The sequence below is a fragment of the Scardinius erythrophthalmus genome, assembly GCF_964197995.2.
Source record: "Scardinius erythrophthalmus genome assembly, chromosome: 16".
Classification (NCBI taxonomy): Eukaryota; Metazoa; Chordata; class Actinopteri; order Cypriniformes; family Leuciscidae; genus Scardinius; species Scardinius erythrophthalmus.
Genome location: NC_138236.1, coordinates 5,228,091 through 5,252,892, shown reverse-complemented (window position 1 = coordinate 5,252,892; position 24,802 = coordinate 5,228,091). Strand labels below are relative to the sequence as shown.

The 24,802-nt window shown below is 36.7% G+C and overlaps 2 protein-coding genes across 4 annotated transcripts; both read left to right on the top strand.

Annotated features, from left to right (window-relative positions):
• The first annotated feature begins 59 nt into the window (after positions 1–59).
• wdtc1 (WD and tetratricopeptide repeats 1) lies at positions 60–13,905 on the top strand. Of its 3 annotated transcripts, XR_014031806.1 has the most exons (17): positions 60–285; positions 1,528–1,678; positions 1,905–1,988; positions 3,574–3,620; positions 3,699–3,810; positions 3,900–4,087; positions 6,760–6,942; positions 7,795–7,889; positions 7,965–8,080; positions 8,191–8,266; positions 9,015–9,099; positions 9,821–9,994; positions 10,768–11,003; positions 11,100–11,268; positions 11,932–12,124; positions 12,404–13,545; positions 13,814–13,905. XR_014031806.1 is itself a non-coding variant. In XM_081388658.1 (16 exons), exons 2-16 carry the CDS (start codon positions 1,613–1,615, stop codon positions 12,599–12,601), a joined length of 2,022 nt encoding a protein of 673 aa, XP_081244784.1. In that variant the 5' UTR covers positions 60–285; positions 1,528–1,612; the 3' UTR covers positions 12,602–13,905. The 3 variants fall into 3 exon arrangements, 2 of the variants coding, with proteins under 2 accessions (XP_081244784.1, XP_081244783.1); XM_081388658.1 differs by having other exon boundaries at positions 12,404–13,905; XM_081388657.1 differs by having other exon boundaries at positions 62–861; positions 1,188–1,678; positions 12,404–13,905.
• Positions 13,906–17,912: 4,007 nt separating this feature from the next.
• Positions 17,913–24,743, top strand: tmem222a (transmembrane protein 222a). The gene is made up of 6 exons (XM_081389717.1): positions 17,913–18,107; positions 20,212–20,296; positions 20,379–20,410; positions 20,968–21,064; positions 21,531–21,661; positions 23,610–24,743. The coding sequence occupies exons 1-6, from the start codon at positions 17,989–17,991 to the stop codon at positions 23,695–23,697; spliced, it is 552 nt and encodes a 183-aa protein (XP_081245843.1). The 5' UTR covers positions 17,913–17,988; the 3' UTR covers positions 23,698–24,743.
• Positions 24,744–24,802: the final 59 nt, after the last annotated feature.

The following is a 24,802-nucleotide window of genomic DNA, read 5'->3' as shown; positions in this document are numbered from 1 at the left end:
ATCGAATGTAGCCTATCTTTATGTCGTTTCTCTAAATAAACCAAGCGATTTGCTGCATTTCAGTGAATCTGGCAACCCGGGCTGTCAGCGCTCAGGCAAGGAACTCGTTAGTAATGTGGCTTCAAAATCGCAACGATGCTTGATCACAACTAGTCATTTATTAGGTGACGGTGTTATTCAGCGGCTAATTAAAGTATTGAAATTAATTACTGGAAGCATTGTTCCGGTTTAAGCGTAAATATCGATTTATCGAGCTGCGCAGAATAAGGCCAGACATACTCTCAGGTAAGACGATATTGCACATGTGGGGCTTAAATGCTCTTTTTATATTTTTAAATGCATTTTATTGTAAACAGACTGTGATTGAATAACCACTAACATATTTTCAGTGCTGCCAGAAGTGTTTGTATTTATTTTAATATTTAGTTTAAATGTGTCGCTAGTCGGCTAATGCTACTGACTGTTGTTTATGTTTTGGTGAAAGCGTCATATCAGCTGACAGTCAAATTATTTCAGGTTAATACATTTATTTGCTATAAACTAACTTATTATGGCTGAGGTTATTGGTATAAGGCCTGCTTGATCAACTGCACAGTAAAGTAGCATAGCACGCATGTCACTATAAACATATGATGTGGAATGCTTTAATAATGCTGCCAGATTTGCATTGCACCATTTAAGTGACTTTTAAATGCAGATCTGACACAGAAACGTACTGTGAATTTTTCAAATAATAAAGGCAAGGCAGTATTCAGATCTCATACATACAGTATTGGTCAAGCGTTTTGAATTATTAAGTTTTATTACAATGTGAAATATGATGACAATTTGAAAGAACTGTTGTCTATTTAATATCCAAATGTAAATGTTTCAGCATCATTACTCCAGTCTTCAGTGTCACATGGTCCTTCAAAAATCATTTTAATATGCTGATTTTCTGCTATTATTTCCTATTATTATTATCATTAATGTTGAAAACATTTATACTGCTTCATATTTTTGTGGAAACTGTAAAACACTAACACTCATAAGTTTTGGCAAAGATATATATACTAACTGATCAAAAGTGACAGTAAAGGCATTATAATGAAGAACAATTATTAATAACTAAGAGCTGATAATAATTGAGTGGTAAATCATCATATTATAAGGATATCTGAAGGATCATGTGACACTGACGACTGGAGTAATGATGCTGAAAAAAATTCTGCTTTGCATTACAGGAATAAATTACATTTTATAAATATATTCAAATACTAAACAGCCAGTTTAAATTGTATTAAAATTTCACAATATTATTATTATTTTTTTAAATGAACGCAGCCTTGGTGAGCATTTAAGAGACTTCTTTCAAAACCATTAAAACATCTTAATTATTCCAAACTCTTGACCGGTCTATGTATTGAAAATAAATGAGATGCAGTTTAAATGATCGCGCTCTAACTAACTTGAGTAGGCAGGTCCAAGTCTCCATAAAGTGAGAAATGACACGACCAGCTGCCGTTCTGGTCTTGTTTACCGTTCTAGAAGCTCTGCCTCTCCGAGAGGCTTGAGTTGCACAGATGATCAGAGATCTTTGGCACCTGGATGCAACACTCTGAGTCGACGCTCCATGACGTGCTGTGAGACCATGTCGCTGCGGAACGTCACCAGTGATCTCCTGCACAGGCAGATCAGGGTGAGGAAACGGCTTTACCTTTTAAAAGTAGAAGAGTTTAGTAAAATTACAAACATTTAAAGCAATAGTTCATCCAAAAAGAAAAATCCCCTCTTTATTTACTCACCCTCATGTTATTCCATGTTGTTGTTTTGTTAATGTGGAGCACCAAAGGAGGCAGTTTTATAAAGAAACGCAGTACAAATGTCTGAGAGCGCTTGTAATGTTTGTCGATCCGTGTGTGCAGGAGAAGAGAGCGCTGGACTTCCAGAGGCACTATCATGTGACCGACCCGTTTATAAAGCGTCTGGGGCTGGAGGCCGAACTACAGGTGATTTATGAATGATTGTGTGTTAATTCATATTTTTTGTGTGACGTCATACACAGCGCCCATCTGAAGGGCAAAACAAGGGCAAGGCTTTCCTCTGAAAAGTTTTTTTATATATATTTTATTTTATTTCAAGTATCAACATTTTTTTTGATGGTTTTATTTTTAGTTAATGATAATAACCCTGATGCATTCTGCACACAAAAGTGAAAAGAACTTTTAAAAATGCAAGGCCAGTTATTTTCCCCAGGTTTGTACTAAGTACTAATCTACTGAGACTTAAAAGACCAAACTCAGCATACATCTGAATGATAATGCACACTATATGCAGGCAAGCATATGCACCCAGAGTATGAATGCAGCTAAACTAAATTTAATGTTTCCCCTAGAAAGCCATTATAAAGAAAATGCTTAAAGGGACAGATCATCCTAAAATGAAATTAAGTCAGAATTTGTTCTTCTTTCTTTTAAGAACCACAACAGGACAATTATTATAATTGTATAAAAAAAACAAAATATATTATTATTTTTTTTTTTTAAATGTTCAGTTCGTGCTCGTCCATATAATGGCAGTGAATAGCAACCAGCATCAAGCTTTTTAAAAGAATATGCAAAAGTATCCCAGAATGATCCCATACGACCCATGCCGTATATTCCAGGTGTTCTGGAATACGATGAAAAACAAACCCAAATTTAATATATTTAATGAAAATCCTGACCTCGGCCGTTGGTCTTCTGTGCTTGAGCTGAAACGTTGAGCACACAAGTTGTGGGAAATCAGGATTAACAAACACGCGACATGAAATAGGACCTGTGTACCTTCTTCTCTGAGGTGAATATATACATTGTGTTCATCGCGTTCACATCTGTCAGCTGTCATTCTGACTGTCATCTGACAAACGGATTTCCGGTTCGGAGATATTTAACTCTGTGAAGAAAATACACAAATACTTTTTGGGGATTTCTATGTGTGCGTATGTATTGCCGGTTGCAATTCACTGCCATTGTATGGACAAGCATGAGCTGAACATTTAAAAAAAAATCTCCTTTTGTGGTCCATAAAAGAAAGAAGGGCATTAGAACAACACCAGGGTGAGTAAATGATGACTTACTTTTCATTTTGTAGTGAACTATATCTGAGTGAAACAAGGATCAAGAATTTAGGGCGGGACTCTTGTTATGGTTTGCTATTGGTTGATCTCATGTGAGTGACAGGTTGTCCCGCCCTCGTGTCAGTAAACACGTCATCAGAGAAGAGATGTTGCTGCAAGAATGAGTTATTTGTGCACGGATAAATCATTTTTAATAAATACTGCAATAGTCCTTTTTTTTTTTTTACGAATTGTCGATTTTGATGAAGTATAATAGTACTAAAAATACCAAAACATTTATTTTAATGCTAATTCTTGAATATATATATACACCCTTACAACTCAACAGTCTGTTTTTGCTGCTGTATCTTTAAGATTCACTGTATAAACACCTCTTCATGTGTGAAATGAGTAATGCTGCACTCACATATGAGCCATTTTGTATATATTAGGATTGCTAATATATTTTAGCGCTGAGTTATTGTCTCTGCTTTCAGGGTCACTCTGGCTGTGTCAACTGTCTGGAGTGGAATGAGAAAGGAGAGTAAGTTCTGTTGTAAAACCCAGTTTGCTGGATTTCACAGTGTCTCTTCATAAACTCATTCGGCTTGTTCCTTTCTAGTCTCCTGGCCTCAGGTTCAGATGATCAGCATGCCATCATCTGGGATCCCTTCCGGCACAGGAAGCTCATCACTATGCACACAGGACATGCAGCTAACATCTTCTCAGTCAAGGTGAAGCCCACGTCAAGTTTCTGCTTTTTCAGTCAGTGTCTTGTAAATAGGCCATAATGTGTATTCTTAATGAACGTGTGTGTTTGCAGTTCCTCCCTCACTCCGACGACCGAATCTTGATCACAGGAGCCGCCGATACCAAGGTGCACGTGCACGACCTGACGGCGAAGGAGACCATTCACATGTTCTCAGACCACACTAACCGTGTCAAACGGATCGCGACGGCTCCCATGTGGCCCAACACCTTCTGGAGCGCAGCTGAGGACGGCATCATTAGGTAGGGCGAGTTGAAGTCTGCCTCAGACGTGCTTGAGTTCGTAAAATAATTGCATTAAATAAAAAATTAAACTAAATAAATGGGGCTGCATGATAATCAGGATAAAGCTCAGTGCAATTATCAAATCAAAGGCTGCAATGTGATTAAAAAACTGTATAGGCTGATGCGCTACATGTTTCAGAGTGAAGCACGCAAAGCATTTCAGTATTATAATTATCAATTTTTTTTTATTTTATAGAACAATTGTAATTTACAACAGTATTATATTTGTGTCTTCATTTTTATAGAGTTAAACCATAGTACTATTACTATTACTCATATTTTAATTATTATCGGCAACATCAGAGAAACGTGAACATGCGAATGTGTCGTGAAATTATTGAAATATTAAAGGGGTGGTTGATTATGATTTCACTTTTCTAACTTTAGTTAGTGTGTAATGTTGCTGTTTGAGCATAAACAACATCTGCAAAGATACAACGCTCAAAGTTCAAAGCAAAGGGAGATATTTGCTTTTAAAGAAATAGTTTTTTAAGGACTACCACAAACGGCTGGTAGAGACTACACAACATTCCTCCCGGGTTAGTGACATCACCAACCCTAGAATTTTCATAAACCCCGCCCCCTGAACACGATTTATAGATTATCATGGCAGAATATGCTAATCAATGACTATAAGATAACTACACATAAGCTACATAAATTCATCAACTAACCATTCAGAAATGTCCAGTTGCGTCTACATGTTGTCACTTCTTCTTGAGTCTCTCCATCTTTGTCTGAATCTGGTTTGAACATAAAAACCTAAAAGTTTTTGAAATTTTCAGTGCATGTCCGTGTGAGTGCAAGCTCTTGAAGCTCCGCCCCCTGTGCCGGGAGCAGCAGCTCATTTGCATTTAAAGGAACAGACACAAAACGGTGTATTTTTGCTCACCCTCAAAAAGTGACAACTTTAACATGCTATATAAAAATATCTGTTGGGTATTTTGAGCTAAAACTTCACATACACACTCTGGGGACATCAGAGACTTATTTTACATCTTGTGAAAAGGGCATTATACCACCCCTTTAACTGAATCTTTGGGGTAAATGTCTAAGCCAGGGAATCTAAGGGGTTCGGATGACAAAAAGTTTGGGAATCCCAGGTCTAATGCATACCAGTGTTCATTTAGTTTCATTAATATACTATTATAGTTTTTATTAATATTTGTAATAAGTTTTTATTTTTATCTTCACTTTAGTTTTTAGTTTTATCTTTTAATTTTAGTAAATTTAGTTATTTTTGCCTTAGTCAACTTAATTTTATTTCAAGTAATGGAAATGTTTTTTTGTGGTTTTAGTTTCAGTTAACGATAATAACCCTGATGCTTCGCATAAAAGTGGAAAGAACATTTTAAAAAATCACAAGTCGCATTAAAAAAATCTGGTGTCGTGGGTTGTTAGGAAAATCTGACAAGCAACTTTGTTTCTTTACATTTATGGTAACTGTTTTTCCAATACATGATTGAAACTGCTGCTCACAGCTAATAGCCAATCAGTGCAGTAATAAAAGTGCTGTAGTGTAATTCGCCCTCACACATCCCGCCCCCTCCTCCCCCTCATCGCATTCAACGCACAGGCATGTGACTTTGTAATCCAAGCAATGATATTTTACATACATTTTTTTTTATTATAAATATGTGGCTATATTACAACTTCCCCTTAGTGCGCTTGTCTTTTCTCCTTTTCTATATCTACACATATTCTGCTCACAGGTCACTGATCAGAGGATTGTGCATGCTATCACTTTCACTTTGTTGCAATTTGATGGTTTTTGTAAAATAACTTCTGTTTTTGGTTTTCAAACTCTGAGTGGTTTCAGTTTAAGATGCTGCAGGCTCATTTATTGATAATAAGTAATATAATGATATTGGGCTTGTTTTTGAAGCTGCGGTTACTTATTTGTCTTGCGAGAGTTGGCAAGACTGGTGCTGACGTGCTGTTAGCCGTGTTGAATCACGAGGGGATGGACACAAGCCTCCAGCTGAAGTTTAATCATATATATTCTCCTTGAAGTTAAATAGGCTCATGGGAACCAGTTTATATGCCCTTGAAAACTGCATCTCCAGATGTTGTGTTGGCTGCAGGGTAGTATCGCCCATCGGGGAGCATGCAAATGCCCTGGCACTGAATGATGTTTGGATATGAAAGAACACAGCAGGTTTCTGGCTAGTGCCAAAGCTGACTGCCTCTGTCTTTAATGCTCTGCATGTAGAGGACACATGAACAGTAGGAAAATATGAGCTTTATACAGGTGTCTGGAAGTGTGGTCACAATAGTGTCATTTCACGGTCAAAAAAAGGTCAATTGTGAATAGTTTTGGGCGACTTGAGCAGGACATTTCTCAGGGATAAGTTTTTACTCAGTTTGTAATAGATTATGTAATTCCTCTACATAAGCAAACGGTCAAACACGTTTGTCTAGCGTGTGTTTACATAGAAAAACAATAGAAAAGTAGCGCAGTGGAATGCAAAAACACATTCTGTATGCACTTGTTGTAAAAGATTGTTATTATAATCTGACACTAAAATGTAATAATTTTCTTTCCTTTTCCAATCTGCCATATATAGACCATCAATACTCGATTTACATTTTCAAGTCGGTTAACCATTTAATTTTCCTTCTACCCCCAGGCAGTATGATCTGAGAGAGAGCAGTAAACGCTCGGAGGTGTTAATAGATCTGACGGAGTATTGCGGGCAGCTTGTGGAAGCCAAATGTCTGGCGATCAACCCTCGTGACAACAACTACATGGCCGTGGGAGCGAACGGGCCTTTTGTCCGGCTCTATGACATCAGAATGATCCACAATCACAGGTGATTTTAGTTGTATTATTAAAAGAATAATTAGAAAACAAACTGAGATGGGAGGCAGAATGTCCATACAAAAATAATATTGTTTAGCTCCAAAAATTATCAAAGGAACAGACAGACATTATTTGTTAACGATCTTCTGCTCTCAAATCTCATTCACCTCTGCTGTTATCAATCAAGCGGTTGGTTTAGACTTATTTCGCAGGTTTAATGTTATTAGAATTGAACATTTGAAAAGTGCAACAACAAATGAGATTTGAGACGTGGCAGATTATCATTCCTTTTCGCAAAAACAACATGACGGCGAGTAAACAATGACAAAATAAAAAATTTGGGTGGAATATTTCATGAAATACTATTTCAAATTACTCTATTTTCCAGAACATAAGTTGCATTAAAATTGCAATCACAAATAATGTAAGATAACGTTAAGTAAAATGAAATATATACAAACATTAAACACTTTAAACGTGTTTTAGTTCCCTTCACTCCACAACATATACTTAAAAATCAGCGGTATTCAGACCTGATCTAGAATGAAAAATATAGGTATAAAACAAATTATATTGGCATTCATTATAAACAACATTTATAACAAACACCAAGCCGAAACTAATTTAATTAAGTGAAATTTAAATAAATAAATGTTCTTGATGTTAATTGCATTAAATAAGTCACTAATGCAAAGCATGTTTAATTTCATAAAAACAACTTATATTGGTTATATGGTTAACCATAATTATATGGTTATTATGGTTAACTTATATGGTTAAAGATCCATGTTCCTGTTATTATGATTATATTTCAGGGATGTTTTCTTTAGGGTGTAATGTTACATTTTTGTCTGCCTTCTAGGAAGTCAATGAGTCAAAGTACCTCAGCTGGTGTTCATACATTTTGCGACAAACTGAAATCGATACCGGATGGTGCTGGACAGTACTATGTTGCAGGTTTGTAGTTTGTAGGTTTGTAAAAGTTCTGTGTTGGAAAAACCTGCTTTTACAGATATTTATCTCCGTTTGCAGGTCACTTACCTGTGAAGCTTCCTGACTATAATAACAGATTACGAGTTCTGGTGGCAACCTATGTTACATTCAGTCCCGACGGTACTGAACTGCTGGTAAACATGGGTGGAGAACAGGTAATTAACTAGTGAGGTTTGCTGCTGATAGTTATTGACTCTCCGTTGCCAGTGTGCAGCACTAAAGATGTTTTAATGCACAGTTACGCATTACTGCTTCCTGTTTGCAGGTATATTTATTTGATCTGACGTTCAAACAGAGACCGTACACTTTTCTGCTGCCCAAAAAGTGCCACCCACCATCAGGTAAGCTGCGAATGCTGTCTTGGAATCAACTACAGTAGTCAACATTTACAGTAGATCAAAAAAGTTCATCAAAGTTGTCCTAAGACAAGAACGGGTATTGTTCAAAATTCATGTATAACTTTGATGAAAGGTTTTGATCCACTTCAAATGTTGACTACTGTATTTAATTAATAATTATAAATATATCAGTCAGTCTTATTGCATTTAGGATCATAATTAATAATTACTTGGGTTGCGCAACTTTGAACTAAATTGAGCTGAATAATGAAGCTTATTTACAGCTGAAATTAATTTCATAATTAAGAAATTTGCAACATTAATACTGTTATTTTCTGTTTATTACTGTAAAGTTGCTTTGATACCATTTGTATTGTAAAAAGTACAGAAAAAAGGACATTAAATAAAAAAGTCAGAAAAGAAGAAAAAAAATCTTTATATTTCTGCATTTGCTTTTTTCAGTCAAAGGAACTGGGAAAAGATGTTCCAAGTATACAAATAGATTTATATTTACTGCTGTAAACTTTTTGCAGTCATAAAGCAAATGAATTGATTCAGTGAATTTATTTCACAGAAATGTATCAAACTTACAGGCTCTAAAACGTTTTACTACTGAAGTTCAAATGAAAAAAGCTATTAAAACATTGAATCTCGAGGAAGAACTAGTCTCACAACACAGTCTCAAAACCAATTATTAGGATCGATAACCATTCTTGATTAATTGTTGTTCATGATGGGCATCTTCTGGCAGAGGTACAAAATGGAAAAACCACCAACGGTGTGTCCAATGGGATTCATCTTCCTGCAAGCCGCCTTAAACTGGCTAAATTGACCAGGTAACATTGATTCATGTGTGTTATGCCGACTGCATCTTTAATTATGTTTCCAACCAAAGTTGCGAATTCAACTTCTGACTGTCTCACTTACCTCAAACAAGGAGACTAGATTGTTCCTGGGAAATTGCCGCAAAATATGTGTAATAAAAATGGAAGTTGCTCCACCGCACGGTGGCTCTTTTTACTAACATCATAAATTACTTGCGCTTCAGTAAATACTGTCATCGTGTTATCTTGCATTCGGATGTCTGCTGTTTGGGAATGTTCTGGGAGGAAATTAAGCCAAATCATTTTGATGACAGAGTTTTGCTCAGGCATTCCAACATTTGGGATGATTTGCAAACCAATTGGTCCACTGGTTAGTCCAGTTATCCAATCACTTTAACATCACGTGAGTTTTTGTTGTGCAATGAGGAATTTATTTGGTAAATATGTTTCCATCGTAGTTTATGCATGTCTTATCGGATAAAAAAAAAATCTGCCTCAATTGAGTGCATATGTTTTTTATGATACATTTTTGGATTTTATGCACATTTTGGTGTTTCCATTTAGTGTTTTTTTTAATGCAATATCCCAAGATTCGCATAAAAATAGGTGGTTGGAAACATGGCTATTGATTCTGTCGCTGTCCTGTTTATATGATGTTATTTCCCATTCATTTGTCACAGACTAGTTTGAGTTGCAGTAATTGTTGCTGTCTGTATTCGTGTCTCTGCATCAGTGGCTCCAGTGATCTTCCTCCTTATCTGGAGAGGATCAAGCAACAGGCTAATGAAGCGTTCGCGCAGCAGCAGTGGACTCAAGCCATTCAGCTCTACAGTCTAGGCCTCCATGAAGCCAGTCAAAATGCTATGCTGTACGGAAACCGTGCTGCTGCATACATGAAACGAAAATGGTATGATAAATGCTTTTGATGCAAGAAGTGCTGCATGATTTGGTTAAAAAAAAGCATCACATTGTGATTATTTTGACTTTGGAAACAGCACATCTCAGGGTGAAGAAGATGCATAAAGCGCATGCCAAGTTTATATTTGTTTAATTACATCCACAGTATTTGTGCTTTAAGGCAAGACACCACAGGTGAATAAGGTTTCAATATTACCATTCTTTCCCCAGTTGATTAATTAAAGTACATTATGACAGTTGTTTAGTATTACAAGTTTTCAGAAATTTTATGTTCAAATATATAAATGATCTAATTAAATATGCACTTTTCCAGAACAGAAATCCAGGCTCAAAATTCTTGTTTGTTTTTGTTGACATAATTAACAGGTACAGAGGGGATTTTGGATGTCTCTTTTTAACACTCTATAAATCCGAAAATACTATAATAGTTTTAAAATAATAGTCATTAAAACTAGGAATAAAACTGTAAAGTTTGGTGTGTGTAAAGCTGCTGAAGTGGAGATTTCTGACTCTGAAATCTACAGATGCAAATAAATAGTTCAATAAAATAAACACTTAAAAGTGTATTTTGGTCGTTTTTTTTTTTTTTTTTTTACTAGTCTGAAAGAAGATGTGTTATGGAAGTTATGGAAGCAAAATAGGTGAAAGTCTCAAATTGACCAGTGCATGAAAAAACAATGGTTTTGCCTTGTAGTGTCTTGCTTTAATAATCAGTGTTTTAATGTGAAGAGCATCATGTGGCTTTGCTCTCGTCTCTGACAGGGACGGTGATCACTATGACGCGCTGCGAGACTGTCTTAAGGCCTTGTCCCTGAACCCAGGCCACCTGAAGGCGCACTTCCGTTTAGCGCGCTGCCTCTTTGAGCTCAAGTACATCGCCGAGGCCCTGGAGTGTCTAGATGACTTCAAGGGCAAGTTTCCAGACCAGGCGCACAGCAGCGCTTGTGACGCACTCGACAAAGACATCAGGGCTGCCCTCTTCTCAAAAACAGACTCCTGTAGGTTCTTGTCTTGTCTGTCTTGGATATTGTACTTTGTTTGTGGATGCATTTTAATAATAAGGATTCTGGATATTTTTCATGCATCTGATCTAGCTGACGACAAAAAGGGGAACAGCTCCATCCGCTTTCACAATTTCAGCCGGAAAGAGTCCATCCCGGAGGATGAGATCGTTCTCAGAGAGCGAAGCTTCGACTACAAGCATCGCTATTGTGGCCACTGCAACACGACCACTGACATTAAGGAAGCAAACTTCTTTGGAAGGTTAGTTTACTGACACATTATTCCCCTCTAATGAATTAGGGCTGGGTGATGTATTTAATACATATTAATAATAATTTTGTGATGATTTTAATGCATTTTTATTTCAGTTTCCTTAAGAATGTTTCAATACACTAGTTTAATGATTTGAAGATGTTTTAATGGCATCTCTCATTTAAACTTCAGTAGCACACCTTGATTATTTGAACTAGATTTTTACTGTAATTTTTTTTCTTGCGTTACACATTTTGAATCTACTTGTCAAAAATGATACCTGTAGCTAAAACAGTAAAGCACAACACCAGGGTTGATTCTCAGGCAATACATGCAATGTTGAATGAATGCATTGTAAGTCACTTGGATAAAAGCATCTGCCAAATGCATTTAAATGGCAAGTTTGCTGATTTTTAACCAGGTTTATATTGTTACAGTGTAGGTAGTATATTAAAACAATGTATTCTCTTTCTCCGTATTACCTGCACCCAGATATCCCAGTTTAATTGTCAGCAAAAGTCTGCAAAGCGCTGTCATTTTTGACAGTTTTAGTTAATTCCCCCTTTAATGTAAATCTCTTGTCTATGCCTATGATGCATGTCATATCTGCTGCTAAACAAGGATCTGAATATAAGACAACAGCACATGACTTGTTTGGTTGTCGCTCTACAGTAAAGGTCAGTACATCGTGAGCGGTTCAGATGATGGGTCATTTTTCATCTGGAACAAAGAGACAACGAACCTGGTGCGGGTCTTACAGGGGGACGAGTCTATAGTGAACTGCCTACAGCCACACCCCAGCTACTGCTTCCTGGCCACCAGCGGCATCGACCCCGTAGTGCGGCTGTGGAACCCAAGACCGGAGGTACGAAACAACTGCAATTTCTGTCCAGTTTGACACATCAGTGGCGTGTTTCATTATGACTGATGAATAAATGAATGCTAACAGTGACTGCATTTACATGCACCCTCATAATGCGATTATAATATTTTATAATGATTATAAAATATTGCAATGTCAGTTTTTTCCAACATCTAATGCATCTTGAGGCGAGACAAAGAACGACGTCAGACTGTTGATTGCACCAAAAGTGACTTCCAAACTTCTTTTCTCTTCTGTCTCTCCCGCACGGCCGACCGTCAGTCGGAGAATGAGAACTGTCGGGTGGTGGAGGACATGGAGAGTGCGGCCCAAGCCAACCAGCGGCGCATGAATGCGGATCCGCTGGAGGTGATGCTGTTGAACATGGGCTACCGCATCACAGGCCTGAGCAGCAGAGGAGCCGAGGGCTCGGATGAGGACGACAGCTCAGAGGGCCAGGTTCAGTGCCGCTCTAGCTAGAACGCACCCGTCCCACATTTGAGAAGGCGGCAAAGCACCTTAGAAATTTACTTTGCAATTTCAGTTCTTCAACATGATGCTGAGTGAATGAATGTTTGCCGCTCCGCACTATGCAGAAGTTTGGAGAAGTGGGAAACACAATCGCACAATCCAAGTGAAGTCAAAAGCACTTACAGATTAAAGTCTGCAAAATCATTTTAAAAAGCGCGCGCTAGAAGAGTGTTGGCACACCGTCAGATTAAAGCTTGTTTCCAAAGTCTCAAAGCGCTTGGGTCTTTCATATGTGGGGCTTGCTATTGGACACTGTTGACCATGAAATTCTCATTTTGTTTCTTTTCCCAATGAACTGAATCATCTTTATGAGCGCCTGAGGACAGTAAAATGAGTGTTATTATGTTTATAGGTCTGCAGCACTTTCTTTTGGAATATATTCTGGAAAAATAAATGTTTATGTTCGACCCAGACTTGCATTGTGAATGTTCATCAAGTCGTGGTTTGCTGGGACTGAAAATGTTTGTTGTTGATGATGATGCTTATTGTCAGATATTTTGGAAGGATTTGTAATTATTATTTTTTTTTTACCTTTTTCTTCATCGGCACAAGCAGGACGTCTGACTGTTGCCCTTTCGTCTTCATTGATGAGCCCAAAAAGAGACGATAAAACAAGAATAAGAGACTTATCACAAAGATTATAACTTGCTATGAGAAGAAGAGATTTATCTGCAGTTAAAAGAAACATAATTGGGTCTATTTTGGGATATGTGTTTTTTTTTGTTTTGTTTTTGTTTCACTGTGTTCATTTTCTTTTGGGATTTTAGTACAGTTTAGTGCAACATGTAAAAAATAAATAACATTTCTGTTGTTACTGTCATGTTCCTTGGTGGAGTTTTTCCAAAAAGGAAAACATATTATTTGACTTAAACGTACTTTTGTTATCATCAGCGGTATGGCTTTTTAAAACACGGTAATAATGCGACGGAGACAAACTAGTTCGCTCTCATTAAGGTGATGATACACAGGGCAACTTTTTTTAGCAATGTTGCTGGGCAATGTTGCCGTCAACGGGCAACCAGGTGAGACACAGGGCCCAGGACCGATCTAAATTATCCAGATAGAAATGTATTGCCCATTTTCAATGGGAAGCAACAATCGCTCGGCAAGATTGCCCAACAACATTGCTCAAAAAGTTGCCCTGTGTATCATCACCGTTAGAGTCAGCGGAGCCGTCGACACTAGAAGCGCCAGACAAACACACTGCACAGCTACTCCAGTCATGTCTCAAATAAAATTATTTTATTTACAGATATTATGTGTGATTTTTATTAATTTACTTATTTACTGATTGTTACATTAAAGCCAGCTCATGATGTCTCTTTCCTGCTTTTGTGTTAATCATATATTTAGGCCTACGCATAAAATAACCCATGCAACTGATGGATTTCGGCTGGAAATAACAGGAAGGATAAGGATAAAGTGTAGTTTCAAGCTCACGCTGATTGTTTATGATCACATGCAGCTTCCAGTGTAGACGTGCTTCTCGTCTCGCAACTGATTGGATACTCTGAATTGACGCAAATACACTCGCAGCCAAATCCCTGTGCGCTACTTTGATGAAGTTGTTATATTCACTTTCCCTTCTCACAATTAGTCAAAGTCTGTTCTTTTGCTGAATAGTTTGTTTTTTTCCTAAAGTATAATTCATTTCCTGTCATGTTGTGCCACAGACAGTGGAGAAAACACGTGTCCTCCAAAGGCCACCTGACCTACATACATTAATGAGGAAGGTGTAACGTGCATCTAGGCCAGATGGGTTGCAAGGCCATAGTAGTGTTCAGAATAGCATACTGCAATAGTTGCCTATATATATTGAGTACTATGTAAACATTTGCAACCTTCCATTGCAATTTTGGCATTTCTATTTTGATCCACATACAAAAGTTAAAATTCCATTAGTTTTCTACATTAGTTAACATTAACTAACGAAGAAAAATAATTCTAAAGCATTTATTAATCTTAGTTAATGTTCATTTCAACATCAATTATTAAGGTCAAATGTTGTATCTGTAAATGTTATTTAATGGACGTGAGCTGATGGGACCTAACAATGAACAGTTGTGTTTTTACCTAACATAAACAAAGATTAATAAAAATGTATTTCTCATTGTTAGTTAATGTTAATTAATGCATGTTAATGTGGTGTAACCATTAAAACTTTTTTTTTTTTACCCAAAATGATATGTATGTATTAAGTTGTAGTAGTATGCAACACAGTCCACATTGCTGTAGTGTAAGAAATGTGTCTTGCTTTACTGGAATAATCTAGAACAGCGATTCCCAAACTGTGGTCCGCGGACCACTAGTGGTCCGTGAGGGTACTGCAGGTGGTCCGTGGAAAGGCAAAATGAAATATAAAATAATATTTTTTTTACCTTCATTTTACCAGGAAATTCACATAAAAAAAGTAAAAAGAATATGTAGGCCTATATTGATGTAACATTTTAATTAAATTGTCAAGTTATTGTGTGATTACTAAAAAAGCCTAGTGGTGTTCGGCCGTGACATTCAAGTTTGTGCCGTTAGAACCACAACATTGGTTCGGTGGATAGCAACAGGTTCTCTGAAGAGAAAAGGGCAGTGTTGCCAGATTGGGCGGGTTAAAAAGGGTTTGGGCGGGTGGACAAAATTTGGGCTGGTTTGGTATCAGTTCGGCGGTTTTCAAACATCTACATTTTAAAGTCTAATTGGTTAAAAAACTAAAATAAAGTGTGCATGTAGTCCATAAAATCAGTCATCATGACATTACTGTACACACACGCCCATGCAGAGTCAGCTGGCATTGGTGTTGACATCACCGACGAGCACGCACTTTTAGCCAATCAGCGATCAGCAGGCAGATGCGATTGAGCGCGATAAGTTGTAGCTGTATATTCAAGTGATGGCTAATGCCTCTACTAAGTTGTATGTACACAGTAAAGAGTGAGATAGTGAGCAAATCTAAAAATGTACACGTGGTGGGATATATCGATGGTGACTATAACTCTGAGAGGAGAGCACAGTTATGTCCATGGTCATGTGCACACTAGCCTAACCGTACCAGACATCGGCAACTTTACACCGTCCAGACTGCACTATACTCGCCCCTGACACCTGCTGAAAAAGGTTTGAATCAACGATGAATCAGTTTTGACTGCTAAATTCTGCGTTATGTTCTGCAATGTGTACTTCCGAGGGTTAAAGTCATCGGTTCATTTCTTGATTGCCGTTTTGACAGTGTCCATCTGGACATTTTAGTCATATTGGCTAATTCTCCTTAATTATTGCCGTTTTGATCTGTTTTCCTGGATTTTTTTATTTTTTTTTTTATTTTTTTTTATCATTGTTATTTGTTTTAAGGAGATACAAATTGTGCTTATCAACCTTGAATGACATGGTAATGAAATTATATCATATTATTTTGGCAGTAAAATTTTGGGCGGTTTTTTCTTGTAGTGGGCGGGTTTTGGTGAGCTTTTGGGCTGGAAATCACCGTTCCAATCTGGCAACACTGGAAAAGGGCAGAGGCAAATATTATCTCATTATCACATCACACGCATATCCTTTAATGGTGCGTTCACACCGGACGAAATTTCGCTTCAAACTTTTGTTTTGACGCGGGAATTGATACAAAGTGGTCAAGCGTATCACTAGACGGGGCAGGCGCGATTTTGACATATGATCCCTTTTTGAATTTGACGCGCTCGCGTCCGGTGTGAACGCACAGTTAGGCATAGGCAGTTTATATGAAACGAAATGTTTATAAATGGAATGAATAAGGCCTGTTATTATTTTAATTTCCAGTTAGTTTCTTGATCTCGCGTTTCTGAAATGTTTTGCGGATGTGCTCTTAAGTGGACAAACTCAAGCCTAGGTACTTTTTGAGGAGTTGTAAAATTCTGAAGATTAATAATCCCCTAAAATCACCAAAGGTTTTGAAATGTTGACTATATTCCAGTGTTCTTATTACTGTATAGATTTCATACTCCATTGCTATAGAAATAAGCCTGTTGTTCAAATGAACCTGATTATGCCCTCGGGCGCTTGAGTAAATAAATAAATTAAATATGTGGCAGCCGTTGTGTGCAGTAAACTTTCTTTTAACAAGCCTGTTGTACTGATGTGATGACCAATGATAGTTTTAGAGCTAGTAAGCCTATTTAGAGGTGCAGATTAATTCAGGTAGGACTCTGTGTAGACATATTTTATTATGTGTATTATGAGGTGGTCCGCGAAAATTCTTGATTACAAATAGTGGTCCACACACACAAAAAGTTTGAAAACCCCTGATCTAGAACACATCCCAACCCCAAATCCCCTCACATATTGGCCAGTATCCTGTCAGAAAAATGCACTTGTGCTCCACTTTTTTTGCTGTGAGAATAGTACAGTTAACCGTGCCATTAATCGTATGGCAACCCAGACGTCACACTACATCATGGATGAATGCAATGATTGGAGAGGATGTTTCTCCTTGATACAAGCCACACCTGCTCTTATACTGCTGTGATTTAATGCATGAAGCCCTGGGTTTGTCTTTACACAGATTTGTACATGGGAAGAAATTATAAGTCCTATTTTTAAGACAATATTTTTTTGCACCATGACAGTTAAGTGCATACACCCTAAATTCTCATTACCGTAATACTTTTTATTCCCAATTTTTTTTTATTACATTTTCTGCAGACATATAAAGGGTACTCCAACATTTACAAAACGAGACAAGGTGTCTGAAACCATAATACTTCGTATCGTATTGTTACTCTGTAAATCAAAACAAGAAGAAAAAAAATTGAATCACGGTAGTATTTGTTGTACTGCTTTTTCTTAATTTTTCTAACAAAAAGAAAAAACAGTAACACTTAAAGCCTTTATGTATAATGCATTATGAAGGTATTCATAATGCATGACATCTTTTTCATAAATAATTGTAACCAAAGTTGACGCATATTATTATACAATATTTGCAGATTCCTTGTGGCATCTGAGATTGTATGTTTGTCATGTGTTGTAAAGCATTATACTCTCTAAAGGCGTAACATAAGTATTATAATATATTATAATTGTGGTTACAATTATCCATGAGATCGTACAATGCATTATAAGGTGCATTACAAGGCATAATTAATGTATTCAAATATTTTTTATAATGCAACACATATGAAGGCTTTGTTACTGAAAAAAAACCTATTATATTATGTTATTTTAAATTATATTATAGTATGTATAATGTGATACATATTATTTATATATGATAATAATAATATCATAGACATATGATGTCTATGAATAATATAACCTAAAGAGAACCACTACGGCGCCGACGTCACGATGACGTCACCGCGCAGACTGTGATGGCGGATGTTCCCGAGATCGACACGATGAAACACTTCCACGGAGGTTTCGAGAAAATCGACAAAGAAATGAGCCGTTATCCGCACTGCATCGTCTGGACACCGATTCCGGTTCTGACGTGAGTATCGACCGGAGATGTTCTGACGGATCACGTGCGGAACACCAACACACACTGACAGTAAACGCGCCTGAGTCTGTCAATATTTCTGTCATATCGTCTCGCCTGAGCTCCTATAATCCTCACACACATCTATGGAACCCCATTTCCAACACAAACGAAACAAAATCATGCTTTTGTAAAAGTCAATCACATTCATGCTTCGTTTAATAAGTCGAAATTATTATGACATACTAAATCAAAAGTATGACTTAAAAGTCATAATTATGACATTAAAAAGTGTCATTATGTCATGGAAATCGAAATTATGAAGTATAAAGCCGTAATTATGGCATAAAACAGTCAAAAATATGACCTAAAATGTTATAGAAAGCACAATTTCGACTTTTTACTTAAGAATTTCGACACATAACAAGCCATAATTATTAAAAATTCGACACATAAAAAGCCGTAATTACAGGCCCGGCTGCAGAATGAAATGACTGAGGGGGCATGTGAAATTGTTAAGGGGGCTTAACTTTATACCATCAATGAACAATACACAATAACTTGCTTAGTAAAAAAAGATAAGCCAGCTTCATTTATTATGCATATATTAACCCTTTCACGCTTAATTTTAATATTCTAACTGACTCTGAGTTTTTTCAAGGCGACTGTTATTTTAGAATTTAGAACGTTCCCCCTTAATGTTTCCATGGCAACGCGTCATATTTGTCACGTGACACACCGCGGATATATCGCTTTTATTTCCTTTTCCCTTTTTGATTCAAAATACTCACAAACTTGCTTATCATGTCATCAACTATCTGATAAAAAAAATGTGTATGTGAGTGTGTTTGGTCATTTAAAAACCTTTATAAATAATCTTGATCTTGATCTATAACGTGAGATGGCTGTTTCTTTGCGCCGCGTTCTGAGAATCCTGTGAGTCATCAATTTCTCCCGAAATACATGCAAGAAAGTGGAATAGAAGAATAGAGTAAACTACTTTATAGTTACTTCCACTGTGTTTGTCTGATATGATGAATAGCACACGTCGGCAAATTATATTTGAATAGATTGTTATTGCTGCTTCCACAGACATCAGTGTGTATTTTACAAACTCCAAATGTATTGTTTTACTAGTGCTTAATGTGTATTTAATTGTCTGAAACCTAAAATAAAAATTGTGAGGTTGAAAACACTGCATAGTTGTGATATATGACAGCGCTGAGCGCGTCCGACTCTGGCTCAGCGCCAACCAACGCGCGAAAGCACAGTTTGAATCTGGCCGTTATGTCACGTAACCGAACATTCTAAATCCCATATGTGGGACCGTACTCTCAGGGGCACTGAAATAAAAAAAAATCCCATATATGGGACTGTACCGCTCAAAAGGTTAAACATTTCATTTGTAACCATAAATACAAAAATGAAACTGAGGGGGCACAAATCAGATCTGAGGGGGCAATGCCCCCTTTTGCCCCCTCGTGGCGCCGGGCCTGCGTAATTATGACATAAAACAGTCAAAAATATGACCTAAAATGTTATAGAAAGCACAATATCTACCTTTTAAACTCAATTATGACTCGGTATGTCATATAATCTGGACTTTTATTATCTCATCATGATTTAGTCTGTCATAATTATGACATTTAAAAGTTAAAATTATGTCATGGAAGTCGAAATTCTGAAGTAAAAGCCGTAAAATAGACCTAAAATGTTATAGAAAGCACAATTTCGACTTTTTACTTCAGAATTTCGACACATAACAAGCCATAATTATTAAAAATTTCGACACATAAAAAGCCTTAATTATGACATAAAACAGTCAAAAATATGACCTAAAATGTTATAGAAAGCACAATTTTGACTTTTTAAACTCAATTATGACTCGGTATGTCATAATCTGGACTTGTATTATCTCATCATGATTTAGTCTGACATTATAATTATGACATTTTATGCTAATTATGATATACCATAGCATGATTTTCTTTTTTCTTCTGTCGCGGAAATGGGCTTCCATACATATCATTTTATTAGAGAAACATACTTAAAAGCTGCAAATATGCGCACGTCTGAGGAGGATTTCTGTGTTGATGTGTGTTTTGTGTCTCCGCAGCTGGTTTCTGCCATTCATTGGGCACATGGGCATCTGCACATCCACCGGTGTGATCAGGGATTTTGCTGGTCCTTACTTCGTATCAGTGAGTTTATTTTTAATGATTGCGCTGACTTTAGCATGACTGCACTGATGCACTAACTACCTTCATTTATATTTTTATACAGGAGGACAACATGGCGTTTGGAAAACCAACAAAGTGAGTTTAAAACCCTAGTGAATGTGATAGAGAAGAATATCATCAGAATTATCGTCTGCCGAGCCGCCAAATGCGGGTGTATTTCAGCGGTAGCGTGTAACGCAGTCACTCCTACTAGCCACTCTGGCAGGTTGAATTTTATACATAATACAGTTTTCAATAGTGGTCTATTAAAAAGGTATCTGAAATAATAAACTAAAATGCAATGTAGTGTTGTCAATTTTTTGTTTTTACATTTTTTAAGTGAACAGTTGGGAAAGAAAACACATGTGTAACTATATAATGGATCAGTGCATCAGGTCTTAAAGTGACAGCAGCCTAATATTCCTGCTGCCAAATTATGAGATAATATTAAAAAAATATCTATATGGCAGTTTTTCCCCATGCTATCAATCGTGGCCAGTGAAAATACTGAGTGGCTAGTAAAACCACTAGCCACTGTGGCTGATGAGCAAAAAGGTTAATGTTAAGCCCCCTGACTATAACTATAATTGATACAAGATATTCATTTGGATATATTTAAATTTAAAATTTGGATTTAATGCTTGTTGTTTCAGGTACTGGAAGCTGGATAAGAATAAAGTGTACGGCGGTGGAGCAAACGCCTGGGATATGGCCGTGCACGAGGCGTCTGAGGAATACAAAACTAGAATGGTCAGATCTCTACTGTAATATATTCTTGTTATGAACCTGAGAATGACATCATTTGACATCTGATTTTATGGTGAAATGTGAACTGGAGTTATTTTCATGAGATTCACCTATTTACACAGTGCATATATTGGGAAAATTATATACATTCAAAAATGTACCATATATTTTATTGTAAATTTAATATATTTATTAATAAGGCTTAAATATGACTTATATTTTTTACAAAGAAAATATAATGAAAATAATAATTATAATAAATTATATTATTATTATAAAATTGTATTTGTCTAATAAATCTATATATTTATTTGTATGTTCTATTTTGATAGTCTTAACAAAAGTTTTGTTAAAAACTTTAATTTTGCAACCCAATTATATTACACAAACATAGCGACCTCCTAATATCTGTTTATAACTGACATTCTTTTCTGTTTTGCTTGTTTGTGACGTCCTCACCGCATTGCAGCACAATCTGTGTTGTGATAACTGCCACTCTCACGTGGCCATGGCTCTGAACCTCATGCGCTACGACAACTGCTCCTCGTGGAACATGGTCAAACTCTGCTTACTGTCCTTCATCCACAGCAAACATGTCAGGTGAGATGCCGGGTCAGCGGGAAATGTAAATCTATTTTCTAAATGCATGTTATTGATCTTATTGTGGACTTTTGCGTGGGTTTTTTTTACCCTGGAAATGTTTAATCAGAATATCATAACTAGATCTTCCAGTGAAAGGACAGACTTCTCTCTATTGACGTATGCTGGTCTTCTCCAATCATTTAGTCTGCTTAAACTCCGCCCCTTTTTACAATCCACTGCAAGCTGGCATTCAGATCTGCCTGCACTTTTGAGTGCCACGCCCACATTTCAACATCCAATCAATGACCAATGCCTACATCACAATACAGAAGAAAAGATCTGTTGCTACTCCCGGTTTATCACTACTTTCATTTATATAATGGTAAAAAATATACATTGTCTAATTATTATTTCTTCCTGACAAAAGTGAGTGACTAACGCTTCTGAAAAGATTAGCTGTGCTATTTAAAACAGCGTTGTACTGATGAAGAGATGCTGGTGAGATTATAGTGGCTGTTCTAAAAGCTTAGTCGCTGTTTATATCCTTTCTGTGGGACTAAACTGTTTTTTTCTGGTTTTGTCATTCCTGTTAATGGCTGGTGACTTATTATAATTATTTTTTTACCACCAATGAAACATACATTAATCCTTATTAAAAGATTCACAAGTTATTCAGTCTAGAGCAGTGAGTGATTTTTCTTTGTCTTTTGTTGTTTGATTAACGTTAAAAAACACAGACTGCAGCAGGAATATTAGGCTGCTGTCACTTTAAGAGCGAATGCACGGATTCAATATACTGAAACATATTCATTTTCTAGCTCAACTGTTTATGTTCACTTAAGACATAACTAACTATGTATATGAGGATGCTTGCCAAGAAGACAGGCATTTTGACATAATTTAGTTTGAACATGTCTGTTCAAGCGCAAGAAGACGTGAACGAGAGCTCAATTCAGTATCGCACGCTATCTGAGGCACAGCTTTCTGAGCGCGCACTACGGATGTTTAAACTTTCCACACAGCACACGAATAACAAATTGAGTTGCTTTTAGCGTCTTCTTGCGCTTGAATATTTAAATTAGCTGCAGGCAAGGCTTAAATATTGTGGCCAAGCAGCACTGGCCAATAAACTGTCACGAGTATCATTTCACGTTCATGTTCTCACAATATTGCATTGTTAGAATTCATTAAAATGTTACCGGCCAACTGGCAATTGACACTATCTACTAATATAATATACTCTAATATACTCTATACTAATACTCTATACTAATATACTCACTAACGTCAGTTTTTACTCGCATTTGGCACTTGGTGAGTGTTAATTTTAGGCCATGGTGCGATACATAAGAAGTAAATTGCACTTCTAAAACAAAACTGCATGGGACACACAATTGATTGTGATAGTTTGATGTTAGCATGCTGTTAAGTTAAATATACTCAAACATATTACTCATGTTAATGCAATGAATTCCCACATTGCATCTGCAGTGTTGGGTTTGATTGTTTCAATAAATTCTGATTGCCTTCTCTGTGAAGGATCCATGCAATACTGCCTTAGAATTTAGAAGTCAGTGTGTCCTTACCTTTGACTGAATGATTTATCGCAGTCGGCCACCGTGTTTCCCCTTATATGTCAGCAGTCTTCCACCTGGGACTCTCAGTGTTGTGATGTAGAGGACACCAGGACACACAAAATAAGGGTTTCTGGGGGAGAGAGAGGTGTATTGTAAGCTTCTCCGTGAGACTATTCTCAAAAATGAAAATTCTGCCATTGTTTTCTCACCCTCGTGTCACGAGCAGCTCAACAGAACACAATAGTGTCAGATAGTTTCAGTGCAGTCAAATTGACAATTTTGCTGGATATCAAATGTGTTTTAATATTAGGTGTCTTTAAAATCAAGCTAAGGGTGACATGATGCTAAAATGGCTCGTTTGAAGGTCTCTGTTCCTTGTTGTCCTGTAGCTTTGTGGGGTTCCTGAAGACCTGGCTGCCTTTCCTGATGATTTGTGGGGTCATAGTCACCATCGCCCTTGCTGTCAACCTGCGATGACGGAGGTTGGATGACAGGAACATCAAACACGGAGAGAGATGTTGAACGTTCGCACAGGGCACCTCAGGATCATTATGAGCCACGGCTACAAGAAGCAAATCTGAACTTTAATCATGTGTCTGTACAACATTACATTGCTTCTGTTCGGAGATTCAGTCTGGCTGGTTGGGAATACAGAGACCTCTTTGCATCTAGTGACACGCAGACTATTAGTGACATTGTAAATAAGTGAATTACAGGGACCTTTTCCATTACTGCTTACATAAGCTTTTGCATTTGATATATTTGTAAGATAATCACATACATGGATGGGGTCTAAATGAAACAAGACGGCAATTTCCCGTTAAGACTGTTGTGAAAAGAGACTCCACAATCTATAATGAGGAAGGTTATTAGAATTAAGATCTAAGCATATGACTTCTCGTAATTTTATTTTGCCTCATTCTTAGAACTATTTGAATTTTGTGGTGCATCAAAAATATGCACATTTTCATCAGTTATTTTAAGTGATCCAGGATGTTTACAGTATTTTATTCTAATGGGAGTTTGTATATTTGGTTCATTCCTTATGATTTTTTATGTTTTCATTTATATTATACGACCAAATACAAATGTAAATCCATAATGTTTGTCCTCGTTCTTATACAATGACCTCAGAAGGTATTTTGAAACTTAAAATACACCTATCAAAATATAAAGGCAAGGGTCAATTGTTGTAAAGAAAGAGAGCAAGTACATGTTTGCTAAAAATGTCCAAACAATACATCTAGTGCTGGATCTTTTCTCTTCAATATAGGGTCATTTGTCTTCATGGTGTTTAAAGTGTTTTTACTGAATGTATGAAGTAATTTCTTCTCAAATAGGGGAATCACAGGTGTAGAGAATCACATGAACTATTAACATGATCTACTAACCACAAACAAACACTGACTGTCCTCATCTTCAGCACTATATATTATTTTAGCATTTCAAAGTCAACAAACTTTTTTCTTTCAAATGCTTTGGGTGTGCATCTGCTATTTATTTGGGAATTTAATAAAGGACAGAAAGAAATCAGTGCAATTAATTTACATAATCAGAAAGAAAACACTGCTCTACAAATGTT

What these genes read in the sequence shown, in the direction of transcription:
- wdtc1 (XM_081388658.1), top strand. Translation starts at nt 1,613, where the DNA reads ATGACGTGCTGTGAGACCATGTCGCTGCGGAACGTCACCAGTGATCTC. An exon ending in TCCTGCACAGGCAGATCAGG is followed by an intron (nt 1,679 to 1,904) that starts GTGAGGAAACGG and finishes CCGTGTGTGCAG; the next exon opens with GAGAAGAGAGCGCTGGACTT. An exon ending in GGCTGGAGGCCGAACTACAG is followed by an intron (nt 1,989 to 3,573) that starts GTGATTTATGAA and finishes CTCTGCTTTCAG; the next exon opens with GGTCACTCTGGCTGTGTCAA.
- tmem222a (XM_081389717.1), top strand. Translation starts at nt 17,989, where the DNA reads ATGGCGGATGTTCCCGAGATCGACACGATGAAACACTTCCACGGAGGT. An exon ending in ACACCGATTCCGGTTCTGAC is followed by an intron (nt 18,108 to 20,211) that starts GTGAGTATCGAC and finishes GTGTCTCCGCAG; the next exon opens with CTGGTTTCTGCCATTCATTG. An exon ending in AGGAATACAAAACTAGAATG is followed by an intron (nt 21,065 to 21,530) that starts GTCAGATCTCTA and finishes ACCGCATTGCAG; the next exon opens with CACAATCTGTGTTGTGATAA.